Source organism: Dendropsophus ebraccatus, chromosome 2, assembly GCF_027789765.1.
Source record: "Dendropsophus ebraccatus isolate aDenEbr1 chromosome 2, aDenEbr1.pat, whole genome shotgun sequence".
Lineage (NCBI taxonomy): Eukaryota > Metazoa > Chordata > Amphibia > Anura > Hylidae > Dendropsophus > Dendropsophus ebraccatus.
Genome location: NC_091455.1, coordinates 190298810 through 190311290, shown reverse-complemented (window position 1 = coordinate 190311290; position 12481 = coordinate 190298810). Strand labels below are relative to the sequence as shown.

The 12481-nt window shown below is 45.9% G+C and overlaps 1 protein-coding gene across 4 annotated transcripts; it reads right to left on the bottom strand.

Annotated features, from left to right (window-relative positions):
- Nucleotides 1–9384: 9384 nt before the first annotated feature.
- Nucleotides 9385–11127, bottom strand: LOC138784817 (high mobility group nucleosome-binding domain-containing protein 5-like). Of its 4 annotated transcripts, none has more exons than XM_069960507.1 (5): nt 10849–11127; nt 10390–10437; nt 10212–10253; nt 9829–9855; nt 9385–9541 (listed from the first exon to the last, which is right to left on the bottom strand). In XM_069960507.1, exons 1-5 carry the CDS (start codon nt 11085–11087, stop codon nt 9493–9495), a joined length of 405 nt encoding a protein of 134 aa, XP_069816608.1. In that variant the 5' UTR covers nt 11088–11127; the 3' UTR covers nt 9385–9492. The 4 variants fall into 4 exon arrangements, with proteins under 4 accessions (XP_069816608.1, XP_069816609.1, XP_069816611.1 ...); XM_069960508.1 differs by having other exon boundaries at nt 9829–9852; XM_069960510.1 differs by lacking the exon at nt 10390–10437.
- Nucleotides 11128–12481: the final 1354 nt, after the last annotated feature.

Below are 12481 nucleotides of genomic sequence, written 5' to 3'. Positions count from 1 at the left end.
TGATTTAAACCAAAGCTCACAATTCTCTAGTTCACGAACCTCAGTCTACCTGCCATCACAGTGATTTCAAGTAGAACTGTGTGTGAAAACTGGTAGGACTGTGTGTGAAAAGAAAAACAGCTGAAAGGCCCCAAACAAAATGTGTAGTCTATGAGTAAACAATGAAGCTCCCAAGACTTTTGTTCTCTTTTCATGTTGTTCTAGATTTATAATCTTGCATTTACTGGACCAAAAGAACGTATGATGGCAGATATCCCCTCTAATAGACAGTGCTAGCCTATCTTCCCTCTGGCCCAGTAGCGGATTATAATAGGTCCGTTTTCGGCAGTAGCCCTGGGCCCAGAGCTCCTGGGGGGCCCATGGCCCTACAAACAGACATACTTTCAGTGGTGTATTATCTCCAGGCTACAGTTTTGCCATGATTTGCATAAAAATTGCTGCTTTTTACCGCAACTTTGCACAAATCAGGGCAAAACTGCAGCCAGGAGACAATGCAGAACATACTGAAGGACCTTATCATGTGACAATGATGTCACCAAAGGTCCTTTACAGGCTGCATTATGGAGGAAAAAGACTAAAGCTAGTGCCGCCATAGTTACAGTGGGTTGGGGGGGGCCCAAGCTTGGTGAACAGCCCAGGGCCTATGGTAAAATTAAAGGACAACTCCCACGAAAAAATTTTTAAGCTTATTTAACACACATTATAAAGTTATATAACTTTGTAATGTGGTTAAATAACCGGTCTGGCCCCCTTCCCCCACTTTCGGACCCCTGACCCCCCCCTTGGAAGTTAAAGAATGTATACATTACCTATTACGATCGTCACGGTCCTCTTCTCCCGGGCGGCATCTGGTGACGACGACGTCAGAGCCGGCGGGGCGGTCCGGGTCTTCTTCCTCCTCGGCGTCTTCATAGAAAGTGAATGGGATGGAAAAGGCTGCTGGTGCACATGCGCATCAGCAGCCTTTTCATTGGCTGGAGCGCATCACATGGCTTTCAGCTTGCTCAGCCCTGATTGGCTGAGCTTGCTGGAAGCCATGTGATGCGCTCCAGCCAATGAAAAGGCTGCTGCTGCGCAAGTGCACCGGCAGCCTTTTCCATCCCCAGGACCCGGTAGTCAGAGACATCGCTGGACGGCGGCGACGGAGAGGCGGACGGTGGGCGAATCAAGTGGTGATCGTCACCGGAGGGATGATGAGTATGGTGTCTGTGTTTTGTTTTTTTTGGGGGGGGGGGTCCCGCGGGAGTTGTCCTTTAATCCGCCCCTGCTCTGGCCCACAGTCCCTACCCACTTGGATGATCCTCCCTAACTAGGAGCCCCAAGTGGGCAATGGTCCCTACACTTAGTGCACAGGGCTTACACTATACAAGGACGCCAGACACATTGGGTCAGAACCAAACAAAAAAGAGGCAAAATCAGAAAATATAAAAAAGTCAAAGAACAGGCCAGTGGGCACAACCAGAACAGAAGCAGGAACAGAAACTTTACCAAGCATGGTCAAACCAGGGATCCAACCGTCAGGGTCCAAAGTGGTAGAGGCAAGGTCAGAAGTCTGAGCCCAAAACAATATGTGTAGCCTATGAGTGAAAGTTGAAGCTTCCAAGACTTATATGATTTTGTTCCCTATTCATGTTCTTCTATATGTATAATCGTGCATCTACTGGACCAAAAGAAAATATGATGGCAGATATCCCCTCTAATAGACAGTGCTAGCCTATCTTCCCTCCAGCCCACAGTCCCTACCTTCTTTGATGATCCTCCCTAACTGGGAGCCCCAGGTGGGCAATGGTCCCTACACTTAGTACAAAGAGATTACACTATACAAGGCGCCAGAAACATTGGGTCAGAACCAAACACAAAAGAGGCAAAATCAGAAAATATAGAAAAGTCAAAGAACCGGCTAGTGGGCACAACCAGAACAGAAGCGGGAACAGAAACTTTACCAAGCATGGTCAAACCAGGGATCCAACCATCAGGGTCCAAAGTGGTAGAGACAAGGTCAGAAGTCCAAGCAAGATGTCAGATCAGGTTACAGCAGTCACAAGTGCAGGAAAGCTAATAGAAACCAATCACTTAAAGCCTAAATAGCATGTGGGGACAACAACACTGTGACCTGACCTATGAACAGTCATATAGTGGAAAGTCCAACAGCACCTGTATTGGTAGAGAATGCCTCTCAACGATGTAGAAGATGGACGCACGCCAGAGGGTCTCCAATCCCAGTTAGAGACCATATACTGTCATAGAAGAATTGTTCCGACAGCATCCAATAGTGAAGAATTGGTGGAAGTTTATTCAAGCAACATACACCATGGCTAAGGTGTATGTTGCTTGAATAAACTTCCACCAATTCTGACCTATGAACAGGTCACAAAACCTTCAAACACTGCTTATTCATAGAAGTCAATGGGTCATTTTCTTATGTCCGCGTGGCTGCTGTCAACCAAATTTTTAAACTTCTGTTCAGAGAACAAGATGACTGCCAACATAACCATATACAAAAAATACAATAAACCTAAAATCATAAAATAAAAAGAGATTAGAAGAAATAAAATGTGCAAATGTTTTAATTTGTGAACAAGAATATAAGTGATACATTCCCTTTAAATTACACTAAGAATCCTTTAATATATTCATTGAGCTCATGAACTTCCAAAATAAGTCTGTTCTAAAATTAATATTGTAATGCCCCTTTAAGCATATTTTAACAGTCCCCTCGCATATGTATCTCGGTTCATAACACGCCTGGCTTGTCTCACATAGTACTTTCGCATCTTCCTAATTACAGATTACTTTAGAAGTTGCTTATACTGTAGAGTGAATTTATCGGAGACAATTGTATATGTTGAGTGTTCCGCCAGGAATTAAATCATCCCATGTTCTTAAATTGCTTGAGGCGTTTAACATAAACAAAAGACAGATTAGAGGGTTTTGTCACAGTTCATTCAGACGAAATTCTGGAGGAGCAATTGTCATATTTGAATTAATCTGATTTACTTACACTCAAGTGAATTTTTTTGTAATTTTTATAACAATAGATTTTTACAATTTTTACGTAAAACTTGCTTTGATCAAGTTTCACTATTAAAGGGGTTTGATACCTTTTTCTTTTTATAACTAAAGCTTTCAGTTAAATAATAAGAGAAGTAACTTTGTAATATACACCGATCAGCCATAACATTCAAAACATTCATTATCACATTACAATGGTGCCCATTAGGTGATGGTATATAGTAGGCAACAATAGAACTTTTTTTTAAATTGACATATTAGCGGCAGGTAAAATGGGTACGTGTAAGGCTGCATTCACACATTCCGGACGTGGAATGGCTCTAACAGAGTGCCCCCCCCCCCCCCCCGCACGGGCAGAATCTCTTGCAAGATGCTGGGTATGAGTATGTGCCACGCTGTATCGGAACATGGAACGTGTGAATGTACAGTAGCTGGGCAATGTACTCGGTTATCTGTGTTTATTATTAAAAACAGCAGACATTCTTTTAAAAAATAGTACATTGTGTAAACATAGCCAATTATTTCCCAGTGGGGTGATTCGACCTGTCTCCACCTGTCATCTCCATCTCTGTCTCTGGTGGTACCATAACCCCTACAAAGCAAGCCCGCTGCCTTGGGGTTATATTTGACTCTGATCTGTCCTTCACTCCTCATATTCATTCTCTTTCACGTTCTTGTCACCTGCATCTTAAAAATATCTCTAAAATCCGTCACTTCCTTACTGTCGAATCAGCTAAAACTCTCATTGTCCCTCCGATTCATTCCCATTTAGATTGCTGCAATTTCTTACTAATCGGCCCAAATTTGACAGCTACCCTCCGCCACCCGCCACCCACCCATATTTACACATGCCATCAAGCATTTAAGCACTTAGACCTGCAGCATGCAGGCATTGGTTGGTGACTGGTTCATACATATATACCTCCACCAGTGTCAGACTGGGGTATCTAGGGCCCACCAAAGGAAATGCTCCTGGGGGCCTACCAATGAAGAACCAGTGAAACAACATGTCAGTCAGTGTTTTTACAGGTTCTAAACCTGGGGGCCCACTGGAGGATCCTCTGGTTCTCTGGTGCGCCAGTCCGACACTGACCTGCACTGCCCTATTCGCTCTTAAAGGGATGGTACCCAAGTCGCTCTTAAAGGGATGGTACTCAAGATGCTCTTAAAGGCACAGTACCCAACCTGCTCTTAAAGAGATGGTACCCAAGTCGCTCCTAAAGTGACGGTACCAAAGTCGCTCTGAAAGGGACGGTACCCAAGTCGCTCTAAAAGGGACGGTACCCAAGTCGCTCCTAAAGGGACGGTACCCAAGTCGCCCTTAAAGGGTCAGTACTTAAGCTGGTTTTCAAAGGATGGTACCTAAGTCTCTTTTAAAGGGACAATACTTAAGCTGGTCTTAAAGGGACAGTATATAGGTCACTCAAAGCGTTGGCACCAAAGTCGCTCCTTAAGGGACTGTACCAAAGTAGCTCTTAAAGGAACTGTATCAAAGTTGCTCTTGAAGGGACTGTACCAAAGTCGCTCTTAAATAAAGGGTATCAAGGTTTAAAGTTTCTCTTAAAGGTGAAGTCACTGTTAAAGGGGCGCTCTTTTTAAGCACTATGTATTTTTCTGGAAATGCAAATCTAGTTATTATTAATGATCAATAATACACAGATTTTCTGCCACATCTGCATTATCTGTCACTAAGTTCTTTGTACCATGTTGTGTTGTATTGGCTTTTCCGTGCTTGTTAGTTCTTAGTTGTTTACTATTAATGAATCAGACTTAGAAAAATCCTTTCCAAAAATAAAATGTTATTAATATTCAAGCAGATTGATGAGGCGTTGTAGTACTGTACGCTGTTGAATAATTTACAAAGATCAAATTATCTAATTCCTTGGATAGTTTGAAGTCTCTCGTATTTGCCACTTGTTTCAGAATTACATATTCCCAATCGGTCTCGTAAAATTGGCTTTAAAGGGAAATTGTCAGCAAATGACGTACTCTATAGACCAAATTTTAATGTTAACATATTTTAAAAGGGTTGGCCACTTTATAGTAAAATTGGTCAGTGTACAGTATTAGTAAGTGTACTCACTGTATATACTGACAGCAGCTCCCTGTGTACCTCATAGAGCTAATATCAGACTCCCCTCCTCCAGGCTGTGCTGTCCTGCTCTGTGGTGATCCTGTCCATAACATGGACGACATGGAGGAGTATGTGACCATGCCCAACCCTTTGTATCCTCCATAAACATATACAGACTCACCACAGAGCAGGGCAGCACAGCCTGGAGGAGGGGGGTCTGATTTTTAGTTCTATGAGGTACACAGGGAGCTGCTGTCAGTAAGAGCTGTGAGTACACTTACTAAGGCTATGTTCACACAACATAAGTAAATTATTAATAACAGTCGTTGTTGCCAACCTGCAACACGGCCGTGATTAATCCTTTATAGTGATGAGCACTGGCGGAACTACCGCCGTAGCAGCCGTAGTGGCTGCTACGGGGCCCCGCCGCATCAGGGGCCCGTGACGCGGGCCCCTGGAGCATACATATCCTGCAGCACCCGGCGGCTGAGCATGCCTCCCGGGTGCTGTAGCCGGGGGCCGGTCCCGTGCTCCTCCCGACCCGGAGACTCCTTTCCCCAACCATAGGGAAAAGGAGTCACTGGGCCAGGAGGAGCACGGGAACGGTCCACAGCGCTCCTGTCACCCACCGTCTGATGCGCGGCTGCTGTCTGATGCCGCGTCCTAGCCCCGGCAGCGCGCGTATCATAGAGTTCTGTGTGGGCTTGTGCTGCGGTTCGACTTCCGGCACAGAGACGTGTGCCGGAAGTCGCGGCCACAGGCCCACACAGAACTCTATGATACGCGCGCTGCCGGGGCTAGGACGCGGCATCAGACGACAGCCGCGCATCAGACGGGGTGACAGGAAAAAGGCTCGACGGGGGAGCGTGTTGTTAGGTGAGTTTTTTTCTTTTTTTTTAAACTTGCTTTCCTCGGAAGGGGGCATCTATAAGGAAGGGGGGGGAGAGAAGGGGGCATATATAAGAAAGGGGAGGGAGGAGAGAAGGGGGCATCTATAAGGAAGGGGGGGAAGAGGAGGGGGCATCTATAAGGAAGGGGGGGAGAAGAGGAGGGGGCATCTATAAGGAAGGGGGAGAGAGAAGGGGGCATCTATAAGGAAGGGGGCATCTATAAGGAAGGGGGGAGAAGAGGAGGGGGCATCTATAAGGAAGGGGGGAGAAGGGAAGGGGGCATCTATAAGGAAGGTGGCATCTATAAGGAAGGGGGGAAAGAAGAGGAGGGGGCATCTATAAGGAAGGGGGGAGAAGGGAAGGGGGCATCTATAAGGAAGGTGGCATCTATAAGGAAGGGGGGGGAGAAGAGGAGGGGGCATCTATAAGGAAGGGGGGGAGAGAAGGGGGCATCTATAAGGAAGGGGGGGAGAGAAGGGGGCATCTATAAGGAAGGGGGGGGAGAAGAGAAGGGGGCATCTATAAAGAAGGGGGGGAGAGAAGGGGGCATCTATAAGGAAGGGGGGAGAAGGGAAGGGGGCATCTATAAGGAAGGTGGCATCTATAAGGAAGGGGGGGGGAGAAGAGGAGGGGGGCATCTATAAGGAAGGGGGGGGAGAGAAGGGGGCATCTATAAGGAAGGGGGGGAGAGAAGGGGGCATCTATAAGGAAGGGGGGGAGAAGAGGAGGGGGCATCTATAAAGAAGGGGGCATCTATAAGGAAGGGGGGGAGAAGAGAAGGGGGCATCTATAAGGAAGGGGGGGGAAGAGGAGGGGGCATCTATAAGGAAGGGGGGAGAAGAGAAGGGGGCATCTATAAGGAAGGGGGGGAAGAGAGGGGGCATCTATAAGGAAGGGGGGGGAGAGAAGGGGGCATCTATATGGAAGGGGGGGAAGAGAAGGGGGCATCTATAAGGAAGGGGGGAGAAGAGAAGGGGGCATCTATAAGGAAACGGGGGGAGAGAAGGGGGCATCTATAAGGAAGGGGGGGCAAGAGAAGGGGGCATCTATAAGGAAGGGGGGGAAGAGAAGGGGGCATCTATAAGGAAGGGGGGGAGAAGAGAAGGGGGCATCTATAAGGAATGGGGGGATAAGAGAAGGGGGCGTCTATAAGGAAGGGGGGGAGGGGGACATCTATAAGGAAGGGGGGAGAGGGGGGCATCTATAAGGGAGGGGGGAGAGGGGGACCGTCTATAAGGAAGGGGGGGAGGGGGACATCTATAAGGGGGGGGAGAGAGGGCCATCTATAAGGGGGGGACACCATAGGGGGAGAGCAGGCCATCTATAAGGGGAGAACATAGGGGGAGAGGGGGACAACATAGGGGGAGAGGGGGATATAAACGTACAACATTAGGGGAGAGGGGAACATCTATAAGGGGACAATAAAGGGGGAAAGGGGGCCATCTATAAGGGGACAATATAGGGGAAGAGGGGGCCATCTATAGGGGGGGCAACATAGGGGACCATCTATAAGGGGACAACATGGGGGGCATCTATAAGGGGGACAGCGGGGGGGGGGCAACATAAGGAAGCTATCTATAAGGAGGGGCGACAGAGAGGAGGGCCATATACTAAAATGGGATCACATAGAGTCAGCCTGCCCACTAAATGTGGGTGTAAAGGGGCCAATACAGATGTGCAGTTGGTAGAGATGGTGATGGTGATTGTGGAGCCTAATATGTCTGTCTGGCAGATTCTGTGGATTCGTGGCCCGGAAAGGTTCTCATAACGGCCCAGGACAGATGGAAAAGAAAATGAAAAGGGAAGAACTCCGATCAGAGAAGACGTCTCCTGTAGGTCACCTGATGTAACTGCACTGTAATTTTTATGGTGTACAGAACCTGTGTAGAGCTAAATGTGTGTTGATGGCATAGTGGTCGGTCAGAGGAGGGGGGCCCCAATCAAAAGTTTGCTATGGGGCCCAGCCATTTCTAGTTACGCCCCTGGTAACGATCGAATAGTGAAATATTAGAATATTTGATATTCTCCTCGATATTCGATCCCATTAAAGTCTATGGGAACAAGTATTCGCTAATTGAAAAAACATCTTTTCAACCACTTGGAGGTTGAAAAAAAGGGAAGTAATGGGTTTTGAACGCTTATCGAATATTTATCGAATATTCGGCGAACTATTCAATAATATTCGATAGATCGAATACCTTACTATTCGAATATCTATTCGAACGAACAGTATTCGCTCATCATTTATCCTTTACCCACGTTGTGCTACAGGCCAAGAAAATCCTGGCCGGAGTGTATACATATAGTATACACTCTATCCGGGACCTCTAGCAATGAATAGCGGCCACAGAAAACGCTGTCAGTGCACACTATGGAGCGTGGAGCTCCGACCGCATGCTCCATTGTGTGCAGTGGGGAATTCTGATGCGGGGGCACACGGTTGCGGACGCATCAGAATTCAGCAGCGCTAAAGATCATCCGGCCAGTGCTGCAGTACCGGCCGGGATGCTCTTATCTGCCACCAGCCGTCCTATGACCCGGCCGGGTCATGGAATGGCCGGTGTCATACAGCGTCTGAACATAGCCTAATACTGTATACCGAACAATTTTACTATAAAGTGGCCAACCCCTTTAATGAAGTGAAGAGTGGCTTCTCTCATCTCATTCTCCTGGTCACAGTCAAAACACTCCATTTAAATCATGTATCTGTGGTGCTTTTACACAGACAGATTTATCTGACAGATTATTGAAGCCAAAGCCAGGAACAGACTATAAACAGAGAACAGGTCAAAAAGATTTCTCTTCTTTTCAAATCCATTCCTGGCTTTGACTTCAAAAGTCTGTAAGATAAATCTGTCTGTGTAAATGCAACATAAGTGATGTTACTAGCAGCTCCAACAAGTTGGTCACCCCCTGTAAGTTCACACTATGTATAAATTCATTAGACAATGGTGGAACCACAGCCGCTATTTACTGAATTTACCTATAACATTCATTGCTATGAAATCCCGTCTGCAGTGTATACACTCTGTATACACTCCAGCTGGAATTTCCTTGTGGCAGCACTGAAAACTGACATGTCAGTTTTTTGCGGCCTCTATTCATTGAATATCGGCTGCACAAGACTGACAGAGCAGACAATGTAAAGTGCGGCTACGGCTGCACTTCACGTTGTCTGCTATGGGTAATTGAAATGTGGGCACACCCAAATGGGCCCACATCCCAATTAAAAATAAATTAAGATCAGCCGTGTCACAGAACGGCTGGTGTCATATATAGCGTGAACCCGGCCTATAACTGTATACAGGGAAACAAAAACTGCAATCAGAAAAGAAAAACTGTAGAGAAAAAAGAAATTTCATTAGTATCTGGATTTAATAAATAAAAACATAAATTAGTGATGTATTGTTTTTAATTGGAAGTGTCACATTAAGGATTTGCATAAATAGGAATAAAAGGAATTTTCTGTCTTTTTTTTTTTTCCCGCTGTATGGTTGTTTTTTTTTCCGGGAATCTTTACTCCATGGTGTCAGCTCTGAAGCAGGAAAAAAGGAATCTGATGACTCTACAGGAGAGAAGAGAAGAGTGAGGGGGAATATGGTCTATATTGGGGGTAGGACAGGGTAGTAGGGTCTATACTGGGGGCAGGATGTGGGAGTAGGATCTATACTGGGGGCTGGATGGGGTAGTAGGGTCTATACTGGGGGCTGGATGGGGTAGTAGGGTCTATACTGGGGGCAGGACGGGGGAGTAGAGTGTATACTGGGGACAGGGTGGGGGAGTAGGCTCTATACTGAAGGCAGGAACCTGGGAGAGGGGGGTATTTGGGGTCACCCAGGGTCTTGTATTTACCTTGACAGTCGTCCATCTGATCGGCTGCTGTTGGGGAAAGATAAGAACTTATTATTCATAAAGTCCGGTCTAGGGCAACAAAAGGGGGCATCCTAGTGCCCACCCATGGAGTTATAGCTATTATATCCCAGCCAAAAACATACTGCTCTACTCTGCTGGAAGATTGTCTGTATATAATGTCTGTATATAATTGGCCTTATCATGTTTGTATATAATATCTCTATATAGTATCTGTATATAAAATTTGTATATCATGTCTGCATGTAATCGGCTCGTCATGTCTGTATATAATATAATATCTGTGTATAATGTATGTATATAATGTCTGTGTATAATCGGCTTGTCATGTCTGTACATAATGGGCTCATCAGGTCTGTACTCACCTCCTCCTTTCTTCTTCTATCCCCAGCTCTTTGTCTTCCTCACTATTAGACATGGAAGATAAATGATACATGTATTAGTAAATCAGTGTATTATACTCACTATTCTTGGGGTAGATTGTAAGGAGATTGGGGAGAAATGGTTGTCGGCTGTCATCTTACAATAAGTTTACACACTTACATGGTCTCCTGGGTCTCCAGGATGCTAAATCCATTTATTGTTCTTGTCCTATAAAAGAAAACACAATTGACATAACTGGACCTGCCCATATACCCCCTATAAGAGTCTACATGACTGGCGCCCCCCAGTGGTGATGAAGTCATTCAGCAATGTTAGTAGGTCCTCAATGTATGGATCCAGCCATTAGATATATTGGGGAAGGGGGTTATAATATATACATTATGTACGGCTTTATGGCCTCTATGTGCTTTGTCTATAGATAGAATGGGAGGTGATACCCGGGAGAGGAAGCGCTGCATGGTGTGGATTGGTTTTACCTATTACCAATGGAGATTTACTGCAAAGTGAAGGTGGAGCAGTTGCCCATAGGAAGCACAACACTTTTTATTTACTGTAATTTTTATAAACCTATAAAATCATCGTCACCTATAATGAAAAAAACTTTAGTGATATACGTACTCTTCAAGTAGGTAGTTCTCCTCCTCTTCATTGCTATTCATCTCTTGCTCTTCCTCCATCAGGTCCTCTTCCTTCTCCATCATCTTCTCGACCAGCTCCTCCTCCTTCTCCATTATCTTCTTTTCCTTCTCCATCATCTTCCCATCCTCCGCCAACATCACTTCTTTTGTCTCTTCCTCTACCATCACCTCCTCTGCCTCTTCCTCTACCATCATCTCCTCTGCCTCCTCCTCCACCATCACCACCTCTATCTCAACCTCCTGCTCCAGAACCACCTCCTCCTCCGCCACCTCATCCTTCACAACCACCACCTCCTCCAGCATCACCTCCTCCTCCTCCACCACCTCATCCTTCACGACCATCATCTTCTCCAGCACCACCTCATCCTTCACAACTACCACCTCCTCCAGCACCACCTCATCCTCCTCTACTGACTCATCCTTTGAGACCATCATCTCATCCTTTATGACCACCACCTCCTCCAGCACCACCTCCTCCTCCACCACCATAATCTCCTGCACCAGCACCTCCTCCACCTCGCGCACTACCTCCTTCACTCTCACCACTACTCCCTCCACCACAAACTCCTCTACTACCACAACCACATCCTCCACGGACACCATCACCTCCTCCACCACGACCATGACCGCCATCTCTTTCTCCACCGCCTCCTCTTCACCTCACTTTTCTTTGTCCTACAAGTAAAGGAGAACCGTCATGACTTACTTAAAGGGGTTGTCCAGCGAAAATCTTTTTCTTTCAAATCAACTGATATCAGAAAGTTATATAGATTTGTAATTAACTTCTATTAAAAATCTCAAGTCTTCCCATACTTATTAGCTTCTATATGTCATGCAGGAAGTGTTGTTTTTTCAGTCTGGCACAGTGCTCTCTGCTGACATCTCTGGCCGAGACAGGAACTGTCCAGAGCAGGAGAGGTTTTCTATGGGGATTCGTAGAAAACGGAGACAGTCAGAGATGGCAGCAGAGAGCACTGTGTCAGACTGAAAATAAAACCACATTTCCTGCTGGACATACAGCAGCTAATAACTATGGGAAGACTTGAGATTTTTTTAATAGACGTTAATTACAAATCTATATAACCTTCTGACAATAGTTGATTTGAAAGAAAAAGATTTTCACTGGACATGCATGCAAAAATGAACATCAGACAGTAGTAATTATGGGAGTAATGGGCAATCCTCATATATTAGACTTGTCTTTAGAGGGGTTATTCAGCGTTAGAAAAACATGGCAGTTTTTTTCAGAGACAGCACCACTCTTATCTCCAGTTTGGCTGCAGGTTGTGAAACTCAGTTCCATTGAAGTAAATGGAGGCCCATGTTATTCTAATGCTGCATAACCCCATTAAAGGCATAGAAAAACATGGCCACTTTCTTACAGAAACAGCACCACTCACCACCACACACAGCCTGAGGACATGGGTGGCACTGTTATTGCATATTTATTGTTGATCGTCCACCAGGGGGAGCTCACAGCAAATTGCGTTATCAGACACTTTGTTCATCTATTGCAGGGATGGGGAACCTTTGGCCGTCTGTTGCAAAACTACAATTCCCATCATGCCTGGGCAGGCATGATGGGAAATGTAGTTTTGCAACAGTTGGAGGGC